This window comes from Hemicordylus capensis, chromosome 8, assembly GCF_027244095.1.
Source record: "Hemicordylus capensis ecotype Gifberg chromosome 8, rHemCap1.1.pri, whole genome shotgun sequence".
NCBI lineage: Eukaryota > Metazoa > Chordata > Lepidosauria > Squamata > Cordylidae > Hemicordylus > Hemicordylus capensis.
The window spans coordinates 2,593,423-2,617,591 of record NC_069664.1 but is presented as its reverse complement, the minus strand read 5'-3'; the positions used below and the strand labels follow the sequence as shown (position 1 = coordinate 2,617,591).

Below are 24,169 nucleotides of genomic sequence, written 5' to 3'. Positions count from 1 at the left end.
CGGGTGGATGAAAGAGGTTGTGGATGTGTTTCTCTCAGCCTCGAACCAGGAAATGGTCTGGGCTTACCAGCTGTTTCTAGCCATGAGATTCCTGTGGCCTGCCACATTCTAGAGGGGGCTAGCTGTGCTATTTTGCTTGTATTAAAGAAGTTATTTTTATATTCAGGAGAATAGTTCAAATAGATTGCTCTTTCCCCCCTTAAAGGAGTGTTGCTGCTGCTGTTTCCCCCCCTGAGGATACAAACATCCCTTCCCTTGCCAATTTAACAGGAATGGGAGCTGGGGTCTCCTAATTACAATGGCGCCCACTTGTGGTATTTTATAGTTGTGTCTTGCATTTCTATTATAAACACGGTTTTTTCAGGAATTTGCCAACCAACCATAAAAATGTGTTTCAACTCAAAATTAGGCCCAAAGGGCATCTTAAAGCTGTCAGAAAACTGTGTTTATATCCCCCCCCCCCGGCAGCCCATGCTTTAAAGGGGGGAAATTGCATAAATTTCATGCCGATGACACACTGTCGCATGACACGGGATGCTGAGGGAAGCTTGTTTTCTTTGTTGGTGTGTTTTTATTTGAAGTGTTTGTACCTCACTTTTCAGCCCAAAGGCTCTCAGAGCAGCCAATAATGGATAAAAAGACAAAAATGTTCCTTTTGCTACGAAAAATACTTGGAGAAACTTTTTTCCTTGAAAAGCAGTACATAAATTTTCTTAGTGATCGTAAGAGAACATATTAAAGCAACAGGACAGCATAAAATGACATTTAAAACACCAGTGTTGCACAAGGATTAAAAATACAAGACTAAAAGCAGAAGGTCAAGGCTCAGCAAATGAGAAGGGCTTTGTTGGGTGCAGAAAAGAGATCCAGGTTGGCACTGGGCAGCAGGAAGGAGAGATGGTCTTGTGGCAGAGAGCATGGATGGTCCCCTTTGCTAAGTAGGGTCCACCTTGGTTTGCATTTAGACAGGTGAGTACATGTCAGGGCTGTAAGATAATCCCCTTAGGGGATGGGGTTCTCAGACTTGGGTCCACAGATGTTGTTGGACTGCAACTCCCATCATTCCCAGCCACAGCGGCCTGTTCTGGGCATGCATCCTAACTGGAAAGAGGCAAGCACAGAGTCATGGGACAGCAAGGGAAAACAGCAGCAAGCGGAGGTGGGGAGCTCCAATTTCACTTGGTGTGGGACCAAGCTAGTAATGAGAGAAAAGAGCAGGGAGAAATGGATGGGTTTGGGGTGAGGTTCAGCCCCTCACCTCTGGCGTTTGCAAGAGACTCATTTTTCTTCTAGTAAAGGAGAATTAAAAACCCATTCATGGCACACCTGGATGACCTTTTTTTACAGCAGGGCTCATAAATCCAACCTAATAACATGTAAAATGCACACAGTTATTAGGAAGGGTCTTAACTTGAACTATTAAAATATTCTGGAATATTTGTGAGGTTAAAACAAAGGGCAGGGGGATATCCACAGATGGTCTAGAAATCATATTCTACCCATATGTAGAATATTGTCTTGTATACACAACTAATACCAGTAGGTCTGCTTGAGGAGTAAAGAAGCATCTTAAAAACTAAGCTGTGTGAGTCAATGGTTTTGACTTCTAAGTTGTCTTTAAAAGAAGCCATTATGTGGCTGTTTTACCATTCCAGATAAAATTATAGGTCCATTCGTAAATATGCCCGGAGCGAATATAAGGCACAATGTATTACTCTCATGACTTTGCCACAGCTCTGCTGAAAGAGGTGTTGGCATTTGCATTTCCAGCAGAGATTATATGTTAAGTAGTTCATATTGAATCTCACGAGACTTCTGCCCTTTCTTCTGCTTGTTTCTCAATTTTAAGATTATCTCACAAATTCATAAAGGAGACATTTTTCTATCCAGTGGTTGGGGGGGGCATTGAATTGAATTGCATACATGCACACCCTGACATGCTCCCAAGATCCCTCTGCCCAGGATGGGTCTGTGCAAATGCATGCACGCACAAGTGGAACAAAATTCAAAACACAAACATTATTAATTCAGAATATGCAGGTTTTAAAATCGGCTTCCCCACGTCTTGTCCCGCCCCTGGGGCTCCATATCCGCCCCTTCCCCGCCCCCAGCTGGCTGGGCCTGTTTGTTCCTCCTTTGTTTCCCAGGTTGGCTGGCAACTCTGTTCACAGAGTGGCTCACCAGAGGCTTGGTCAGGCTCCCAGCTTTGCTGCTTGTGTGGGACTGCAAAGCTGTGGGTGGAGCTGCTGGGCATCCTGGAAGGCCGCAAGGTCCTCGGCTGGGTGGGTGGGCTGCTTTCAGCTTAGGGGGTCACGCGTTGCACATGGCCATCTCCTTCGCCATCAGACTGCCCTTGCAAAACCACGGTTGCAAAATCACTGGCCTTTGTTGTTGCTTTTGCAGAATTTTGGAATGGAATCCCTCTTCTCCTCTGCTGTTGTTGTGGTTTGTTCCCCATTAATACAGCCATGGAAACATTAATCCAAGCATTAGCTGTTTTCCTGGAACTTCATAGACAGCAGGCAAAAGCCTCCCTGACTGATCCGCTCATCGGCTTCTCGGAACTGTGGCGCACCAAAGGGCTCGAGAAAGAGCAGCAGCCCAGAGCCTGTCCTGCCGTCCTGAGCACTGGCAGGCCAGCCGGCTCATACGCCACCCCTGAGGCCAGACATTGCTGTGCTGTTAGAGGCTGTTTGCACTCAGCCACAATTCTAGTAATTTCACCACTTCAAGATCGGCAGCCCTCCTCTCAAGGGCCCAGGAGGTCCGGTGCAGTGAGCCTGAAGCTAGCCCAGACACTTCACCAGCGCCATCCTCGGGGGCAGAATTGCTTGTTGCAGAGAGCGCTTCCCCTGAGGAAGGGGAGGCCGCAGAAACCCACACCCCCTCATGCAAGCAGGAATGGAGCCACTGCCGGCATTAGGATGGCTCTTTTGCCTAACCTGCCTCACAAGGTGGTTTTGGTTGAAATGGGGGGCAGGATTGGGCGGGGGGGGGGGAGAAGAAATGTATATGCCCCTCTGAGCTTCTTGGAGGGAGGAATAAAAATGAATAAGTGCGGGGGTGTAGCAAGGTTGGAGTGGGCCCAGAGATGAGATTTTAAAATGGGGCCCCCCTCACTGAAGCTCAGCTCATGAAGTAAAGAAATATTTAAGGAGGCTGAATAGTGGTAACAAAAAGCATAGTGAGTGTGTGTGTGTGTGTGTGTGTGTGTGTGTGTGTGTGTGTGTGTACACACACACACAGAGCAGTCAGCAGCCCTCCCTGCCTACGAACAAAGCAGTGGCCAGATGCTTAAACCAGCAGCAAGGCGGGAAGCCAGGAACAGCGGCCTCAATAAACAGGGCATGGGCATCCCTCACACACAGCAATCTCTCTTGCTCACCTGCCAGCCAGCTGATGCACCTTTCTGCTTCCACGTGCGGAGGGCTCCAACACGACACATGCCCACCTGCCAGCCAGTGACAGCCCTGACCGGAAGGGGAGGAGGAGCAAAAAGGAGATGGGGGGAAAGAGGGAGGGGGCTCAAGAGAGACAGAGAGTGAAGGAATACCTCTGGAACACTGAAGGAAGCGCAGGTGCTGGAGAGCCGGGATGATGATCACGTGAGTTGCCTCTGGAGGGCCCCTTGAGGCGGCGGGTCCGGAGACAAATGTCTCCCCTTGCCCAATAGTAGTTATGCCCCTGAATAAGTGGAACTCATGAAAAATAGGGAGCACCTATAACTATGAACTCCATTTGCATCTAGGGTATTGTATGACCCTAGACTCCCCCCCCCCACCAAAGCGCAGTGGAGTGGATCTTCTGTCCATGTGGTGTGTGTTGGAGTCAATCCTAAAACAGCAGTACTAACTGCAGCTTTCTTCGAGTGGTTTAAAGGGTAAAGGCCACTTGTGTGGGATTAGCACAGAGGTCCCAGATCAATTTCTATAAAAGCATCCAGGACCCTCTCTGTTTCCTCTTTCAGTTCTTGCTGTTGTGCCTTTAACCCCTTGCTTGTCAAGTTGTGTGATTTTCCACGTGTAAAAAATGTTGGGTTTAGGCCAGTGGTTATAGGGCCAAACTATAACTGGATCTCCCAACATTTTCTAAACACTTTAGTAGCACCCTGAATCCAAAGGGCTAGAAACATCTGTTGCTTAATCATGCGTCCTGAAAAATCAGTAATGAGGCCCATTCAAGAAAAGTCTTGAATGGGCATATCCTCCTGTGATTATAGCCCCTCTCTTGAGCTATTCAGATATTAGATACTTCTGTTTTGGGTTTTAGGGGGAACTTCAGTAATCTCCCAGACCTTGTGGAATTATTGCATTTTTCAGAAATCACCCAGATAAAATCATGGCTGAAATGGGACAGGAACAACCAGGAGATTTTTCTTGGAGTTGTTAAGCACAGCCACACCTATAAAGGAAGGACTGCACTCTTGCAATCTTGGGAACCTCACACAACATGCTGATTTGGTTCCACAAACGTGTGGCACTGTTGGTATTTTCAGAAGTGTGGCAGACAAAATCCTGGCTGGAATTGTATAGATATGCCCACAGCATGAGGGTCTGGAAGGCATCAGGGTGAGGGGCAGGCCGGGCCATTCATTTTCTAAACCATGTGCCGTGGTTTGGGGCTGTAGCTCAGTGAGAAAGCGCCTGTTCATCATGCAGAAGGTCCTGGGTTCAGTTCCCAGCTAGAGCTGAGAGAAGTTCCTGCCTGAGGCACAGGATTGCTGCTGCCAGTCAGAGCAGACAGTACTGAGCTAGGTGGACCAAGGGCCTGACTCCGTGTTAGGCAGCTTCCTACGGTTACCAGCTCAATTTGGGATGCACATCCTGATGCTTCCTTGTCTTTTGATGTAACTGCCACCATCTGTTTAGACAAGGAAGCTGGGCCATTCCAATATTATAGGGTTTGCTAACCCCTTGATTTGTTTGTGGCCGCACGATGCCTGCGAGCGTCGGGTGCTTCGGCATCCGTCTCGTTCTCAGATTGCCACATGCAGCTCCGGTGCCAGGTTTGTTTTGCCATTTGGCTTGTGGGTTGAAAAGAGGCCTTTTCTCCCTTAGGTCAGCTTTTTGCAGTCCCTTGGGGAAGCCTGGTATAACATTATCAGCAGAAGAGCCTCAGAATTCCTCCCAGACTTCCTTCTTGCCATTCGATTCAGCAGTTCCTTTCATGGGCGGGATTGGCTTCTCCCTCTTCTGTGAAGAGCCGGAGAGCGGCGGCGTAGTCACCCTTGGGGACTTTCCAGCCTGGCATTTGCTGAGCAGGGACTTCCAGGCAGTAGATCCTCTCCAAACGAGCAAAGAGGCAGGGGGAGAGCAACCGGCCCTCTCCAGCCCCAGCACAGAATCCCTCCTGTGGCCGTTGCAGTTGCTGGTGCCCACCTTACATTTCTTCTTAGGTTTCGAGCCCTTTGGGGACAGGGAACCATCTTATTTATTATTATTTTTTCTATGTAAACTGCTTTGAGAACTTGTGATGAAAACTTGTGATATTCCAGAGGAGAGGAGAGCTGGTCTTGTGGTAGCAAGCATGACTGGTCCCCTTTGCCAAGCAGGGTCCACCCTGGTTATATTTGAATGGGAGACTAGAAGTGTGAGCCTTGGAAGATCTTCCCCTCAGGAGATGGAGCCGCTCTGGGAAGAACAGAAGGTTCCAAGTTCCCTCCCTGGCAGCATCTCCAAGACAGGTCTGAGAGAGATTCCAGCCTGCAACCTTGGAGAAGCCGCTGCCAGTCTGGGCAGACAATACTGAGCTAGATAAACCAATGGTCTGACTCAGTATATGGCAGCTTCCTGGGTTCCTATGTTCTTAGTAGCAGTGTGAACTGTGTGAACTGATTGTGTGTCCTCCGGATCGTCCCCAGTTCATGGAGTTTTGCAGCAGATGTTAATGTGACCAGCCATGCCTCAGAACCACCATTAGTAAGGCAGAGTCAACAGTCCTTTGAAGACGTTACCACTGTGGGGGAGGAGGGTGGGAGTAGGGGTGGTAGGCAATGGTCGGGGGGGGGGGCATTTTTCAAAACTCACCCGTTTACCTACTGCCCTGTGCTTTGCGGTCCTGGCGGCAGCAGCTGCAGCGCTCCCTGACATTTCCCCCAACGCCATTTCCCCCCAGCAAGTGGAGGGCGGCGGGAAAGAGTGCCTCGCGTGATGCTAGAGCTTTGTCCTGCAGCCAGGCCAAGGAAGGGTGACACCGCCTGCCCTTATTTTGCCCACTGGAGGAGGGGAGCGGGGCCTGCAACATCCGATGCACCAAGGAATGCTCCAGCCACAGGTGGGCGGTAGGTTTGCCTCTCTTTCCTTGACCTGGAAATTGCAGAGCTGTTCCCTCCACTGCCTGTGAATGCCTGGCAAAATGGAGCGGGCACTCGAGCAGAAAATTGATGCAGAAAAGCCTGTCAGCTTCTCCAAGCCCGACTGTTGCAGCGGCCACTGCAGCTGGGGGTGATGGGAATTGTAGTCCAGCGACATCTGGGGACCCCAGTTTGAGAATCCCAGACAGGAAGGTGAAGTGACAGTGGTGGCTCCTCTTTTTTCACTGAAGAAGTGACATTAAGTACTTGAAGCCCCGACAGGAAGCTTGAGAATCCCAGACCCCTTGGAAGCCTTTCGCAACCCAATGCAAAGTGCTGCTGAGGGCATTTTCAGCCTCCTGTTTGCAAATGCTGCCCTGCGATATAGTATTATTTATTTCATTTATATATATTTAGCATATTTGTATACTGCCCCCTACCGAAGTCTCTAGGCGGTTTACAACATTAAAACAAACCAAGAAAATTTAAAACATATAAAAGTTCAAATTAAAACAACTATCCATAAAAACCACTAAATAGCTGAAAAGCTTGGCTGAAGAGATACGTCTCCAGTGGTTTCCTAAAAGCCAACAGGGACGGAGCAGCTGAAGTCTGAGCAGGAAGAGCGTCCCACAGTCCTGGGCAACTTACAGTGAAGGCTCTTGCCTCTGAGTCGTCACCAGATGAGCCAGCAGCATCCTCAGACGAACCTCCTCTGAAGATCTTAATAGGCGGTGGGGTTCATAATGAAGAAGGTGTTCTCTTAAATACCCTGGGCCCAAGCCGTTAAGGGATTTATAGGTAACATAAGAACCTAAGAACAGCCCTGCTGGATCAGGCCCCGCAAGGAAGCCCATCAAGCCCAGCATCCTGTTTCGCACAGTGGCCCACCAGATGCATCTAGGAAGCTCATAGGCAAGAGGTGAGGGCCTGTCCTTTCTCCTGCTGTTGCTGCTCCCCTGCAACTGGTACTCAGAGGCATCCTACCTCCGAGGCTGGAAGTGGCCTACAGCCCTCCGACTAGTAGCCGATGGTAGACCTCTCCTCCATGAAGTTATCCAAATCCCTCTTCAAGCCATCCACCACATCCCGTGGCAGAGAATTCCACAAGCCGTTTGTAGATGCACTACTAAGAATGCATGTAGGTGCTTCCAGTGGCCGGCCGGCCAGCTTTCTGACCCACTCCAGGGAAACTACAGCACCTGCTGTATTCAGACTGGGCCCCAGATTCTGCCCCTGAAGATAGTAGTTGTGTCTGGCGGGGAGGGAGACGTGTTCCATATGACTCTGTGATCTCAAATTGCAATGAAAACCGTCTCCTCTAAATATTTTGAGTGGATTTTGATGGGGGCTCGGCTGGGGCCCCAGTTGGATCGATGCAGCCTTCGCTTCGTGATTCTTCGGATCCCAGCTGCACACAGTTTCAGGCAAAGCAATCACAGGCGTGCTTATTTCTGGCTGAGTTTCTGCTGGCAGCGGTCCCTGCTTTTTATTAAATACTTGGGCATAAATAAAGAAAACAAATATTGCAGGAGGAATTGGTCCTCTGCTGCTTGAGTTACATTTCAGGAGTCAAGGCAAGGGAGGGACGTGTGTGTGTCGAGGTGGAGTGGGGATTTTTAAAAAGTCCAGGTAGCTCACCGAGGGCCAGACTAGATGTGATATGAGAGTTGGAATTCTTTTTCTCTCCAAAGGTGGCTGTGGGAGGGGCAATTTAGATCAGAACTGCAGTATTATTATTATTATTATTATTATTATTATTTTACATTTATATCCGGCTCTTCCTCCAAGGAGCCCAGAGCGGTGTACTACATCCTTGAATTTCTCTTTCACAACAACCCTGTGAAGTAGGTTAGGCTGAGAGAGAGTGACTGGCCCAGAGTCACCCAGCAAGTCTCATGGCTGAATGGGGATTTGAACTCGGGTCTCCCCGGTCCTAGTCCAGCACTCTAACCACTACACCACGAGACACTCTTTGCTCCCCCACTGGCCTCCTGTGATAACTACAGGTGGGGAAACTTGGGGGTGGAGGTTAAACTGGGGAATTGTCATGAGAGCATATCTGGGGCTCCTCCTGCCAAATAAGTCGCCTTTGGGAGTCCTAATCCCAGAACTCCCCCATCCATCCCAGTCTGACCCCTAAGTGTGCTGCTCAAGCAAGAGGCAGACACAGCTGTGACCAAATGAGATCACATTACTGTCTAACAAGCCTGCTGTGCGTGGGACTTCACAGATGTACTCCTTCTAAGAAAGATTCTCATAAATACCCTGTCAGCGTCTGAGCTCATCCAGCCCTTTGCAGGCCCAGGGTTTCAATCTTGCTCTTTCCTGCCTCATCTCCTCTGCTCACGTGTGTCTCAGATTGTGGTTCACAGCTGCCTGTTGTCCACTGTTATAGGGCAGGGACAAACAGAAAGGTGGCTGGGATCTCCTGGTTGACCTCTTGGTGATTTGCAGTAGATCATCAAGGATTCCTGGTTTCCAACTGTTTAGAAATAGCAACAACAAAAGATGCATCCCTGTACAGATTACCCGCGTGGTCCATGGGCAAGGCGTATAGCTCTGTTTAGTCGTCCCCAGCTGCCCCATGGAACTTTATGCTCCAGAGTGCTGCCAGCCCTTAAAATGACAAGTTTAAAAAAACCCAGTTCTCTGCCATGCAGATTGCTTCTCTCTCACGCTCCGTGTTTCTTCTGTATAAGTGTATCAGTTGGTTGCCAATAAGCAGGTCCTTGTGCTGCCCTACTGTGGGGTTGTGTAAGATCCCTTGATCTATAGTAACTCAGACGTGTGTTACTTTTGCATCTCAGTGTGTGGTGCTGCAGGTAATTAACGTTGCCCACTGAGCCATTGTTTTCACTTGTTCCAGTTGGTAGACCTTGGGATTCACATGAAAAAGCAAAGTGAAGTAGGTCCTATCATCCTGAAGCCTACCTGCCCCTACCTGTCTGTTGGCTTTTGGGCGTGCTTGGGATCATGTCAGTGCGTCCATGTCTCACCCAAATAGTTCTCCCTCCCTCTAGCTACACCTTTCTTTCTTACTCTTCAACAGACTCTCCTCACTCTCTCTTATCTCTTGTAAAACTGCAGGGTGTTCCCTAGATGAAGCCTGCCCTCTAGCAATCCATTTCAGCAGGGCGTAACATTGCTGTACTGTTTTCTTCTGAATACATCTAGTTTATTTGCAGTTAAGACATCAGCTGCTCAGCGTATCTGAACCACAGGCCACAATCCAGCACAAAGTTAAGCTCTGTGCTGGAAAGGAAAGGTTGTGCTGTCGAGTCAGAGTTGACTCGTGGCGCTCACAGAGCCATGTGGTTTTCTTGGTAGAATGCAGGAGGGGTTGACCATTGCCATCTCCTGCGTAGTATGCGATGATACCTTTCAGCATCTTCCTATATTGCTGCTGCCCGATATAGGAGTTTCCCATAGTCTGGGAAACACACCAGCGGGGATTCGATCCAACAGCCTCCTGCTATCTAGGCAGGTTGCTTCTCTTACACCCAACTAATTTCAATGGGTTTCAGTTATCTTAATTCTGTATTGGGTTATTATGACCACAGTATTTGCTCAGAGTTGTGGCACAATGCTTCCAAGCAATATTTAACAAGCTGGGATCCAAGCTTGAACTTGTCCACCCCACTGAATATGGGGTTAAGAAGGATGCAGAATTGTGTGTCTTGGAGATTCACGGCTATGTCGTAGAAATAGGAATATATTTCATATATGAACGTCGTATCCATCATGCCAAATGTTTTATTTATTTATCTAGGCCATATTGCCAGAATTCCTATTGTGGAATGTCTGTGTCGATGTGGGTCTGGAGAAGTAGAAGATTTGATCCATTTACTTTGATTGGTGCTGTAGTAACTTCTACAACGGTTTATCCTGGGAGGTCTTTGGGGTTCTATGCAAAAAATGTATTGGCCAACACCAGGCCCCATGTTATGAGAAAGTAGCCAGCTTTTTAGTTTCTGTCGTCAAAGTATGTGACAAGTAGATACAATCTGTCTGCAATACATTTTTGAGTGTCCGGTGCATTTTTAAAAATTGTTTTAACTAGATATTTTTGTTATAGCTATGGCTCAACAAACTGGTTGGTATTTTATTTATCTAGGCATTTATATCCCTCTTTCCCAACCTAGTTATGGGATTCTCAAAGCGGCTCTAACAATCCGCAGATAGAAACTACAATAAATGGCCAACGTTACAATGCTCAGGCCAGTGGGAATTTCCCTTCTGGTGAAATTCAGTGACCACGACGAATATAAAGTCCGTCTCCAGTTGCAACAAGAGAACAGTCACCTCCTCAGAGGAGGGCCCGCTCCCCCCCACTGCATGCTCGAAGCTCAGGCAGATGTTTCTTAGCAGACAATGATGTTGTCAGCGGCTAGCCAGCTGGAGGGAAACCGTGTATGCTTTTGCTGTTGCATTTGCGTTGCAGTACAACAGCATTGCGTCACCCTTGCATTCCGTCCCACTGCGCCGCAAACCCCAACCACTCGATCATGTCTGCTGGGCCTGGGTGGGGGAGGACAAAGGTGGCATGCCCCTCCTGCCCCCGCCATCTCAATGTATTATGCCTACATTTGCATCTTCCCGTCTGCTGGAAAGCTGAGCCATGAAAGAGGCAGACAAATTCAGCAGTAGAGGCCTGTGGCTGGCTCCCCGGCCGGCCTGCCAAGGGACAGTGAATCAAGGCATTACGAGTAAATGCAGATAGGCACTTTGGTTTCCAGCTTCCCCAGCATTGGCTGATAGGATCTGGCAGTGAGCGAGTCAACTAGAAACAGCCTGCTAATACGATGATGTAAGGCTGGGCTTAGGCACCACATCCAGGGGTGTAGTGGACGGGGAACGCGCAAGGACGGAACGCCGGTACTTCTCGGCTTCTCTGTCCGGTGGGGTGGGCATGGCTGCTGCCAGGGAGAGCGCCGCTTCTGCCCTTCTGAATTGGCAACTGCATCACTGGTGGCAGCCTCCAGCCTCCATTGCCATCGTGGCCCAATCCTTCTGTGGGCTAGTCATTCCCTCCCAGAGGAAAGGAAAAGAGAAGGGGAAACATTTTTTTTCTGGAAGGCGGACAGGGGGCAGGGGGGTTGTCACTGCTGTCCATATTTTTACTTTGTGGCCTATGACTAGTCCCACAGAGGGCCAGAGGTAAGCTGAGTATGCCAGAATTTGAAACCAGGACTTGATGTGGGTTTGCAAACCAGGATGAGGAGGGAACTTGGTTAGTGTTCACCATGGATGGTATTGATGCACATCTGCAAATGAGGCTAATACTGGTAAGGGAAGAGAGAAGTCAGTTTATTGTGGAGGGGAAAGGGAGGAACAGGGGTGCAGTGCAGACCCCCTGCTAAGCATTTGAGTTTCTACTGAACTCTTTGTCTTCAGGTGTTTCCTAAAAGCCAACAGGGGTAGTGCAGTTCTAATCTCAGCAGCAAGTGCATTCCACAGTGAGCTGAACTCCTCTCACTTTTCTAAACTCAGTGCCCATCAAAGCTAATAACCCGTCTCTCTCCCCTCAAACATGTCCTTCGTCTCTCCCCAAAAACTTTAAAAGAGGAGTTTCTCCTCAAGCTTCCCCTCTATCTCTGCTCCTGGAAGGGATAGGAACAGGAAGGAGATATTTTTGTTGGCGTTGTTAAGCACATCCTTCCTTGCCCATGAGGCAAGTGGACTCTCAAGATTTTGGGAGCTTCAAAACATGCTGATGTGGGTGGACCAGTCTGGGGTAATTCTGACATTTTCAGAAATCTGGCAGATAAGATCATGGCTCAAATTGTAGAAAGGCAAGGCGGTTCGCATTCCCAAGGCTGGTTGCCAGTCTGTATGGGAGGATGGTGGCAGGGAGGCGGCATTTCATCTGCTCTGGGCCTGGCAGAACAGATTACCAAGCAACAGACGATCACTAAAATGTGGCCCTTAGGAGCGACTCTAGTTGCCAAGGTCGTTTTAAAAAGTGGACCTTTCCCTTCTTTCCTACAAGCCAAGAGAACAACGGGTGTCCTGGCAAAGCAACACATCTTCAAAAAGTGCAGTCTGTAGCCTTGGGGCCAGAATGAGGAAGCCTCTGCTTCTCCCCCCCCCCCCGGTCCCAAAATGGCCCAGGTTCCCACCTGCTGGTGTTACATCCGGGCAGGCGGGGTGGGGGGCAAGAGGCAATGCTCAAGCACCAGCCTTCATTCCCCACAGTGCTGAATTCTACCCTCTTTTTTCCTCTCTTTCTCTCTGCAGCGCTAACATAATCACACTGGTTCTAAAACCTTTGACATTTCTTGATTATGGGATCTGTATTTTTTGCACAGGTGGAAATTATTAGAGGAAACTAAACATCTCTGCAGGCAACACTCAGGAACTTAGCACCATTTTTATAGGTGGCTGAAGAGGCATTTTTTGGCTCAGTGCAAGGATCCAGCTCTTAATGTGCAACCACATTGAGCATTTTTTTCCACCCAAGTTGCCATACGAGCAATTGCTAAATATCCCCCCGCCTGCCCCATCCTATTCCTACTAGTCCATAAATGCCTATAAACATCAGCCACAGCCAAGCCTCTCATACAACCCACAATGCAAACATCACCAACTATAACTTCTGTTTTGTTCCACAGTTGTTCTATTTCATCATAGAAACAGGATCCAGATTTTTAACAAGAGGGAGAGAAAGAAAAATACTTAAATTCCTAAGGCTCTCCGTTTGTGTTGCAGCACTGCACCTGTTTCTGGGTGGCAGAGAAAGAAGAGTGAGTTATGTGGCTCAGGCCAGAGGCAGCTTCTGGTTTTGATAGGCATTAATTCTGTAGCACCATCAGGGCACAAGACGCCACAGAGCGCCATAAGTGCAGGAGTGAATAAAGGCCGGTCATATCTGAAGCAGAGGAAAGCCAAGAGAGGGACACGCTGAGGGTGAAGAAGAGCAAATGCAATCGGGCAAAGCAACATTTGGCTTTTGTGCAGGTTTGTGGTGGTTGGTTTTTTTGCCTTGGAACTGGAAGGAGGTACTTAGTTGATTGATCAGTTAGATTAGTCTTTTAAAACCCTTTTGAGTTGCAAAAAAACTACCCCAAACCTGTCGATTTGGGGCAGTTTATCCCCACTCCTGCAAAACTGTGCACGCATGCGTGCGGCTTATGGAGTTGTGGCTGACAGGCCCCATCCTGGAAAAGGCCTTACTACTCTTCTCTCGGATGGGAGGAAGCACCCTCTCCAGATCTGCTTGCCAATTTGTTGTCTCCCTAACATCAGGCAGAGGCCTTGGTGTTCATGAAGACCTTCCCAGTGTCACCTGGTAGTAAACTTTAACCTGTTGGTTTCATTGTTCTCCATTAGTTTTATTCTGTATGTTTACTGCTCTGTTGGGTCCCTTTTATGATTGCAAATTACATATTTTATTTCTTTGGCTGTTATGACTTTCTAGCTGAAGGACACATTCATATTTTAATTACTAAATAAGCCATTCCCTCTTTGTTTCTCTTCCAGGGTCGCTGCATTAATTTCACCAGAGTGAAGACGTCTCAGACTCCGCCAAAGTACCCCCTCAACAATGCCTACCAGCCCCCTCCCTCTGCGCCCCCGGCTCCCATCTACAACCCTCCCCCTCCTGCCCCGATCTACACCCCTCCACCACCCAGCTCACCGACACCTCCCACCCCATCCCCACCTTCCACACTCCCTCCACTGCCTCCGCCTCCCCATGCCCCGCCCCCTAACCGGGCTCCGCCCCCTTCCCGACCCCCACCTCGCCCTTCAGTCTAAAGGGCTCGCCCCTCACTCCCAGAAGCATTTCTCAAGCCATTTCAGCAGTACTGTAACAATTCTATGGGGGGGGAGGGGTGGCCTTAACATTCTGGGTGATGAGATACGCAAACCACTTAATTTTTTAAAAATGACAACCCTATGCCTCAGTCGACTGGAATGCTCAAATCACTTGCGTTTGGTTCAAAAGGAAATTCTGCCATTCTTTGCTTCACCAATTGCCAGCATCTTCAGGTTGGCCAGAAATGGAAGCTGCCTATGGACCCTTGAATTCCCTGTTTCATGTTCCGAGTCACCTGAAAATCACAGAGGGAGGCAATTCTCTCTCCCTTCCCTGTTGCTTCTTGTCCATCCTGAGAACAGATCGATCCTCCGATGAATGTGAGGATCTCTGGCTGAGAATGTAGCTGTGATCACAGAAGCCCTAGTCGCCAAGCCAAGGCCATCCCGACGAACCACAGAGATATTGCTGGTGCCTTCTAGCATGTGGGAAGTATTTGTGTACATGCCTGGATTTGCTATGTTGCTATAAGGAAGAAGAGGTTGATGAAGGTTGGTTAACTAAGGGATAGATTAAAAAGAGGGGCAGATGGTTGAATGCGAAAGATCTCTATGAAAGGAGACGTCAAGTTCTTTGCCCTCTGAGGCAGGTGGCATTAAATGGACAGGTCAGCCCTCACAATGTTCTCTGCTGACAACAGAAGACCAGAAAAGTTGGAAGACAAAGAATGAAAAAGACAAGACATGTACTTTAGCAGTTTCACTTTGCACCAAGAATGATGGCTTTGTCCACACAGCAGATGGATGGAGTGTAATGCCACAAAGTTTGCCTAACACATGTTTGCAGAACATCTGAAGGCACCACCAAATGGTTGATTCTGTTGGCACACATAAAATCATAATTGTCATGAGCCTGACAGGGCTCCAAGGCATCCTTTAAAAGTGTGTGGCAGTTTCAGTGGAGTTCAGGACCATACTTCCTTCTGGCTGGCTTGAGAAAACCAAGAGAGATCAACAGTCAGGGGAAGCAACAGAAGGATGACTCTAAGGGGTTGTGTGTCAGTGGCACCCCAGTGTATCACACCCAGGACTGAGTGGTGAGTGCTGAGCTGTGGCATGGCTCTAACTGCCTTTTTGAACCAAGAGGAGTGCCTTCAACAATACTTTTCAAATAGATTCTCACAACCATTTTTTAACATGTTGATGTCAACACAAGTAGACGTTTTCAGTGGATTTGTGCAGGCTGAACTGGTCTTGTGAATGGTACATTAAGAATTGAACTGCTACTAACTCTGTGGCTGAAGCAAGGCAGTCTTAGCCTCAGTCCCCCATCTGTAAAACAGGGATAATAATGAGCATAGAGGGATAGTGCAGTTGTTGTGATGAAGGGGAACATAATATTGTAAAGCACTTGCAAATTAGAAGTGCTACTGGGATGATAAAAAGTGGTACCACGGCACCATTTGGTCCAGGACATAACCCGGTCACCTAACAAAACCTGTCTGTCTTGACTTCAACATGGGTGTGAGACTCTATTCTCTCCCAATGTTTAACAATAGATTATTTTTCTACATCAATTTGTCTCCCTTTCCTAAGGAACAGCTCAGAAGGTAGTGTATGCATTCTGGAAGGTCCAGGATTCTTTTCCTTGCATGTCCCATCAAAGGAGTGTGGACAGCAGGATTGCGAATGTCTCTGGAGAGCCAAGGCCAGTCAGAGTAGACACAGGACTGGGGAAGATGGACCTTGACAAGTGGTCAGACTTGTTTTCAAGCAGTGCCATATGGTCAGGGCCAGTGGTCATGTGATCTGGTGCTAGGCAATTAGAGGAGGGAGAAGAACCTTTGGCAAGAGCTGGTTCAGGCCATCTCCTCCGCAATGTCACTTTTATCTGGGGAGGCACTGAGGCGAGGCCAAAATGTACAACAGCACTGAGACTCCCAAGAGATGCACTGGTTGCATCTTGCTCTATTTTCCCCTCTTTTTAAAAACAGGCACGAACCTAAGTTTCCATCGACATGCATCGTAGCCTGTAGTAAAAGGCCCCGTTGTCCCAAAACCACTTGCCTCCTAATTTTTTCAAGGTTGTCTTTTAAAATCACCAGTGTAGCTCAGTGAGTGGGGTGTGTTGTTTTTTTCCAACACCTCTCCACAGAATAAATTAAAATAGCATCATATATTGGGCTAACCAAGTTTTAGACAAGCAAGGGTATGCTCCAGCCACAGTTAAAAGCACTTTCGGCTTAACTCTTCCATGCTTCAGCCTTCTTGCCCTGAGGTCAGCGTGACTTGATTGTGTGTAACTTGGGCTGGCTCATGCGCTAGGAAGAACCTTCTTCTTGGATGGTTCTTTGGGTATAGAGTTTCAGCGCAATAGAGCATAGTCCCAGAGGACTTGTTCAAGAGATGTTCTTCTGCCTGACTGTGGGACAAATAGCTTTGAGATTATTTTAATGAAAAGCAGCCTGGAAACCGAACAATTAAATAAATGAGCAGACAAGGTCACCATGTACCCTGAGAACTGCATGTTATAGTGTTCAAAGCCACCCAAAGGACAACCATGGACGGCTTGAGCTGAGGTTGCAACTTTTAAACAACTAGCTGGGCCAAACAAAGAGCAGCCTGCTTCTGCCGCAGCGGCTGTGGGGCCAGCAGATCTCCTGAGCTGAGGAGTTTCAGGTGCCGCCCCCCCCACCCATAACCTAAGGTACAAATTGCATAAGACATTATTATCTCTGCTCATCCTATTTATGCTTTCAAAGGAGATGGGCCAGGAATGGAGATTGAGGCCAGTTGAGCACTGCCCTGGGAAGAGGTTCTATCGTTTTGTGGGGTCATTTCTGAATCGCTTCTTTATACCTAGCGCAGAGAGGTTCAACTGCCTTTTGACCGTAGGGCTCTCCTCCCCTCTCCCACCTCCCGCCCCCCCAAACCATCACCAGAACAGCAGCTGCTTTGTCTGCAGGCAGTACAAGGCAGCCTCTATAAGAGCAAAGGGACACCCAGACACTGCTCTGTCACATACCTCTCCAAAAGTCTACGCCGTTTTGGTTTACAGGTTGTGGTCAGTTCAGTCACAAGACTACTTTGCGATGGTCAGGAAGTCCTGACAAAAAATTGGCGACGCCACTTCGCAGTGGTTGGATATCGTCTAGCCGAGTAGTTGTTTAGCTCACTGAAAGAGGGCAAGCACAGTCTGCAGGGAAGTTCTCTTGCACAAGTCCTGCTGAGATGAATGAGAGCCATGCAAAAGCTCTGCTTTAACAGGGATTGTGCAGGAGACTATCCCAACAGATTGTGCCTGGAACGTGTAAAATAAATGGGATATGTGTAATAGTCATTTTGGATTAAGTTTTACTCTTAACAGATCCTTGAAGTCGCCCCAAAGTTTGGAATTGGAATGCTTTTTAAGCAAAATAAAATTCCAAGGATACTATTAATTAACTCAGCAGTCACTGCAGATGCAGAACAGCTTCAGAGGGAAAAGTAAATGTGTTTTTACAGCCTCTGATTTTATTGAAAGGGAGTTTTGTTTTCCCAGTTCTGAAATCAAAAGATTAAAATCCTGGGGTGGGGGTGGGGGTGCTCAAAATATTGACCAGGCCAAGGACTTTTCAAGAAGTGTGCTAAGATTCCCCGCACAAGTTAAAAGCAACATTCCAAATCTGTGGTGTACATATTGTTATTGCATGCTTGCCATATTTTAAGTGGAAGCATTTCCTATCCTGTGTGGATAAAAGATCTTTTTTCACGTTGTAGTAAATTATTATAAAGCCAATGATATTTCATGGCATGTTTATTGTATCAAGCTGTGCTTGTTTCATTTTTATTTTCCCCCTTTATGTTTGTATTGCTTTTATTAATGTATAGATATTTCCTGTAATGACGAATGCCTCCTTTCACAGAGCATTAATGGCACTCAAGGCCTTTTGGTTCCTAAAACAACTTCTTCTTGAACCTGAGAGCAGTTCATTTCAGTTTCTGACGGGGGGGGGGGGGGGGGAGATTAGGTCAGTGGTCCCAATCCACCAGTGTCTAACTCTGCAGACACATTGCCTCGGTCTGCCTCTCTGGCCTGAAGCTGGATCAGCTTGTGCTGAGCTTCCAAGCCCCATAGAACTGTGCAGACAATTCCCACCTTCCTCTCCAACTGGGGGCTGGAAAATGGGGGCAGAGGTTGGGTTCCCTGCTTTGGAAACCCAGCATGATTCTGAAACACACACCCCCGGCCCCCTTCTAAGTGCCTTTTGGAGGCCAAAAACTAGGCAGCATTGCTTTGTGGGACAGTCCTGGCAGCCACAAATTCTTGGCTGGCCATCCATCAAGTGTGTGCAAGCCATTTGTGGGGGCAGGTGTGATTTGGGTTTCTTAACTACGGCTGGTTCCATTAGATTGTGGCCTGTAAGATTTGGTTTTTGCGTTAGCTTTTCCATATGGGGGGAGGGGCTGGACAACCCCTCCACATTGCACAAGTGAGATGCTAGCAACCTGGGCTAAGCCAAGACAGAAAAACCAAGGAATTTAAGTGCTCACCATTGGCTGGATTGTGACCATTGGTCCTAATGCTAATCAACCCAACAGTGGCAATTAATGCTATGTAAAAGTGAGGTTGAACTGCCTGGTGTACTATATTTGGTATATAGTACTGTGTATGTATCTTTTTAGTAGAAAACCCTAGGAGCTCATTATAATGAATATTCCAAACTTTGCAATTTCTAAAAAGAGTTCTTTATAGAACACCGCAAAAAGAAGAGCAATGGGAGTGATCTGATGGTGCTTTTCTGCAGTTTCTGGAAGACTGTGCTGTCTGTAGGATCACCACCACTTCCCAGACCTTGAGGCCGAAACAGTTGAGCAAATATTGATGAACTCTGCTGGGGCCACTTGGATCACAGACTTTTCAATCCTCGGAATGCCAAGAGTCAGGAGCCGGGCACATGTCAGCTTACAGAAATGGTGGCCAATCTGGCTACAGGAAGGAGCATTAACAAAAGGTAGAGAGGATGCAAGTCTGAAATGGAGCCTTTCTTGGGAAGATTTGGCTACTTCTGGTGGTAGCGAGGAATGACTAATCAGCCCGCAGAAGAGTGCAAGTCTGTGCCCTTGGCTTGGTTACAGGAGTCATTTTGAGATGCAGTCATTACTCTTTGCCAATTTTGATGTTATTAAAGAACTAATTGGAGCTCTGTGTATGTATATTGTATTCACAAAAGAGGGCAAGGGAAGCTGTGCAACAGAAGCTTGTGTGGCTGGCTGAAGCAGAGTTGGAGGAGCCCCCGTGGATGCTCTCTCTCTCTCCCCCCTGTGTTGTATTGTGCTTGTGGCTGGGTTAGGGCAAGGGCTTGGCATGTGAAATTGCTTGGCCAGCTCTCTGTGAGGGAATGGAAAGTTGTCAGTTTGGTATGCATTAAAACCTCACACTGGGAAGAGGCCTCTGGACAGGGAGCCAAGGAGGCAGAGTAGGGAAGGGACCTGAGAAAGCAGAGCATGAAGGGCAGAGGCAGCAGTAGGGGCTAGTGTGTTACTGAGCTGGGTGTCTGAAGGAGGAAGTGGAACAGAAGAGAGGTAGTGTGGCCTAGTGGCTAGTGTGTTGGATTAGGAAGAATTGAGTTCAAATCTCCCCTCGGCTATGAAGCTTGCCAGGTGACCTTGGGCCAGTAGCCATCTTGCATCATGGTTGCTGACAGAACAACAGTGGTGGTGGTAAACTTTAGTACAGCACCGTGAACTCCTTGGAGGAAGGGTAGGATTAAAATGCAGTATAAAAATAAAATATGCATGACATGAGGAGGAGGAAGCAGAAAGAAAAGCAGCCACAGAGGACGGGGGCAAAACTGTGTATGGATCCGAGAGAGAGAGGAAAAGGTGCACATACCATTGGCGGGGAGAGTGTGGGCAGGCTACTGCTAATGGTTACTTCTCTTCGTCATTTTAATGTGTATATCTCTGGCTTCCTAACAGCTCTTCGATAGTTCTTGTTATGGAAGTCACACTAAAGGATCAAGAACTTCTAAGTCACCGTCAGGTTGGGCACTTGTTTTTATTCAAAGAGCAAGATACAAAAAAGGTAAGCTAAGAACTGAAAACATGAACAATAAATGCCTACAGCCCCAATCAACGCTGTGCAGAGCACACAGGACGAAAGAAGTACATTGTGGTCCCCATAAAACCAAGGCAAGCTGGATATATACATTCAAAAGGAAAACAAGCAGAGAGAGGAAACATATTGCCTAAAATGTTCCAAGTTACACACACACACAGAGACACATATAATTTCATTTAATTTTTTCACGTGAAGGCCAGTTGTCAGCCATGTCAATCTTCGGTAAGCAGAAACAAGGAAAATTCATAACTAAGAATGTTGGCCACGACAAAAGTGCGAAGGGCCACACTAGGTTGGATGGTTGAGTTCCATGAGTTCTCCATGTTAACAAGCTTGCTGACTTCTAGATCTGTTGTGCACAAAGCCAGGGGTCATCGCCCCACAGGGAAGGTGATGCAGGAAAGATTGCTCAGAGCCACCATCTGCCAGCATCCCCTTGAGCCACATAGACACTGTACTGTAACTGGCTGAACTGCACACATTCCAGTTCACCAACAGTAGGATGAACCAAAGTGGAGTGAAGCCTCCTCCCAAAGGGGATTCTCCTCTTCGGATGGTTTCAGCAAGCCAGTAAGAAAGCTAAAGACAGTCCACAAAGGGCCATCACCGGTGCCTCAACTTTAATTTGCACCAAAGCAGCAAGCTGGCTTTCAAGAGAAACTTTAGAGCAGAATATTCCCTTCAGGACTGCTCCAGGGGGAGCATGGAGGAGACCCTGAACCTTGACGCTACATAACAACACAGACGTTTGCAAGGTAACTTTTTGACAGTATGAAATTCCACAGCTATCCAGCATTCAGCTGTATTTGTGGGCTACTTCACGTCTAACTGAATGGCAACTAACATTTCCAATGTGACAGAGTACGAGAGCTTGAGTATGAGCATTCAAGACTGAAAATGCCCCCAGACACCCATTTTGGGTGTGGTCCTGCCATCAAATTCCCATTCCTGGACACTGGAGGAGGGACAATAGCCTGACCCTTTTCTTAGTCCACCTCATGCCATCCCTGAGGTCTCCCTACTAGGACATTGAGCTCTGATCCACTAAAAAGCAGGATGCAGGGAACCACTTGCTGTTCAAAAATAAAACCTCCGTTATTTGGGCTTACTTGCCCTTTTCCCAGTTTCTGAACCATCTTCAATTCCTCCAGTCTTGAAATGCAGCAGCGAAAGCAGTACTGTCAGAGGACGCTATTAACAACACTTCTCTCAGCACCTCTGCCCTACTGCTTTGGGAGTTGGGGACTGTCCATTTGAGTCAGCGAGACTTTTGCCATCTTTGCAGAATCAATGGCTTTCAAAGCTGGAAAAGTCCTGCTGCTAGGAGCTCGTTGCTACAGATCATCTTTGGTTTTCATCTTCTATTGCATGGTCTCTCTCCTAAATTACCTGCACTATGCATTTATCTAATCACCTTGTGCCCCTCTTACCTACTTCACAAACATCAGTATAGTAGTGGAATGAATGCATGGCAGTTCCGTTTCTAAACTAGGTTTATGCATTACTAGGCGAGAGTAATACTAGCTTGTTTCCCTCGGACTAGGTTAGGGAAAAGACAAGTGGCAGACTGCCTGAAACGGCTCAACATTTTGTCGACCTTTTCTTTCACTTCTTGTAAGAAACCCTATATATAGCAGCAAGTTACAAACATTCTTATTTAAAATTGGTCATTCACATTAAACACAGTTCTCCTGCACGCTGATGGGATTTGGGGTTGGAAGGGAAAATTATCTTAAGAGGACTTCAATAAATGGATGCAGCTGGTGCTCTGCCAAAATCACCACCCTGGACATTTTGAGGGCAAAAAGCATCTTTTGGAAGGGGCTGAAATGGTCCCAAAATACTCCAGAATAATACTCCAAAATACTCAGTCCAGTTGGGAGGCAAGACACACATGCCTGCCCATTTCCTTTCTCCCCTCATTTGTCAAAACAACTTTTCAAAAACCAACAGCGTTTGGGAGTAAAACGACTTTCTAACAAAGCATACAGAGCGCCCATTTGGACTCCGCACTCGTTTCACCACCTGTCCCAGGGAGGGAGGGGAGGAGAATGTCCTCCACAGTGTGATAACGGCAGCTTGGCCTCCATCATTGCTTACATGGATTCAGCTGAGAGCCTCACGTGTTCTCACTCCAGTTTTGCCCCGGGACGCACTGGGTCAACATGAGTGGATCAGGGGAGAGAGGAGAGACTTAACTGGAGAACCATTAATGACAGACAGTCTGGCGCTAAGCACCATTGCTTTGGCTCTGCAGATAAGGTGCTTGCAGGAACACAGATGGCCAGCACAGAATCCAGTTCCGCCCCCTTGCCCACACAATTATGGGGGGTTCAAGACTCCTGGAGGGCTCAAGGGCAGACTTCCCTTTGACTGCAAACAATGCCTGTTCTTTACTGCTGTGAAAGAGGCACCCGGGAAGCCAAAGTTAACCACACTCTTGGGATAAATGCCAAGAGTATCTATCTCGCCAAACGAGCATGACAAGGTCAGGTTGCCTCACAGCAATTCCACTGCATCAAAAATAAATGCAAGAATTGGCCCCTCGTCTCAGTCCCAACTCTGCAAGATTGTCTAGGCAGAACTCTTCTTTTTTTAGGCATTGTATTTTTTACAAATGAAATGCAAAGAGTGACATCAAAAATGGGGGTGGGTGAAGATCCAGAGTATGAAGGATGCCTGTAGATTTGTGCTGACTGAGGGGACCAATGCATGATGGGCTGATGCCACTGTGCTTTTCTAGCAAGCTGCACAAATCCTGATTGCTGGAAGTGCAGGAGTCCACCGTGCAATGAGCCCAACCAAACCAGCCAGGTCCACATGGATCCTACCTTTTGACAACAGACATCACTGAGCAATGAAGAAAGAGCTGTTACCTGTGGCAGAACGCAGTCTATGGGCCCCATCTCTGCACACATGACTTTGAGAGCTATTCCTTATTTCGCAGCTAGATTCTTAGAAGATCTGACCAGCCTGAATGTCTAGGGATGATTCATCGGCTGGGTGATTTCTCACTAGAGAGGCCTAAAATCTCATCAAGCTAGAAGATTTTTTTAAAAGATAAAAACTACTTTGAAATCATCACCACTAATTGATGCTATTGGCATAGCTCATGGGTTCAACTTTTAACCATCACAAATGCAACAGAATTGTAAAGATTCTTGGACACATGAAATAAGATTTGATCAAGAGGGGACTTTTAAAATCAATGTCCTCCAGTACAAAAAAATAAAAGTCACTAACATCCGTGAAACAATGATTGAGATATCTCCTACTCGACTGTAACAGATTTGGCCAGGTTTCTTGGAAAGTCAACCTGCAAAATAAAGACAAGTTACTCTAAGTAAAAAGGGTCTCACAATGCTTTGAAAAATTGCCTTCAGGCAATCTTAATGAGTGCTCTCTCACAGTTCGCTTGATTCACACATCACTTTATACTAAAACCAGCACTCGAACTGAACTCCTTTCTTTTCTGCAAGGATCTATCCTGGCCTCCCCTCCTGAGTACCCAGAATGTTGGGGGCAATATGCTAAATCATTGTAAACTGCTTAGAGAGCTCCGGCTATAAAGCGGTATATAAATGTAAGTGCTATTGCTAAGTGCTATTTCAGCTCCAAGCAGCCTCTATAGGGCAGCTACAGTTTCCTAAAATTTCCCCCTTCCCGGGTGTGATCTCATGGACTGGGCCTTCACTTTGGGAATCCTTGCTCTATACAGAAGATCAGTACGGGAGGCAGTTTATGCTTCTTTAAATCATTCAGGTTGCTGGTGTTTTGAATATTCAGAATTAGACCACCACAAAGGGCCCCTCCTAATGCTAGCCTTGCTTTGCTGGCAAGTTGTCTGGGCACCTGCTTTTTGCAAACTAAGTTGCTAGCACTGTTAATACAGAGAACAAGGCAACACTCTGCCTAATGTAGTAGACAGATTTCAGAATGAAATGCTGCAAATCTAGGGCAAAATGGACTGTGTAGTTCAAGAGACACTCCCTTGGACGCGGGAAAATCAGAATTCA

The 24,169-nt window shown here is 47.4% G+C and overlaps 2 protein-coding genes across 8 annotated transcripts in view; one reads left to right on the top strand and one right to left on the bottom strand.

The window, feature by feature from the left end:
- Positions 1-19,232, top strand: part of ANTXR1 (ANTXR cell adhesion molecule 1) — a 158,098-nt gene extending 138,866 nt beyond the window's left edge. For both annotated transcript variants that reach the window (XM_053270047.1, XM_053270045.1), the window contains exon 18: positions 13,775-19,232. In XM_053270047.1, the coding sequence (XP_053126022.1) occupies positions 13,775-14,050 (276 nt within the window). In that variant the 3' untranslated portion in view covers positions 14,051-19,232. The remainder of the gene's footprint in view (positions 1-13,774) is intronic.
- Positions 19,233-20,071: 839 nt separating this feature from the next.
- Positions 20,072-24,169, bottom strand: part of GFPT1 (glutamine--fructose-6-phosphate transaminase 1) — a 47,752-nt gene continuing 43,654 nt past the window's right edge. For all 6 annotated transcript variants that reach the window (XM_053269644.1, XM_053269645.1, XM_053269647.1 and 3 more), the window contains one exon: positions 20,072-23,469. In XM_053269644.1, the coding sequence (XP_053125619.1) occupies positions 23,425-23,469 (45 nt within the window). In that variant the 3' untranslated portion in view covers positions 20,072-23,424. The remainder of the gene's footprint in view (positions 23,470-24,169) is intronic.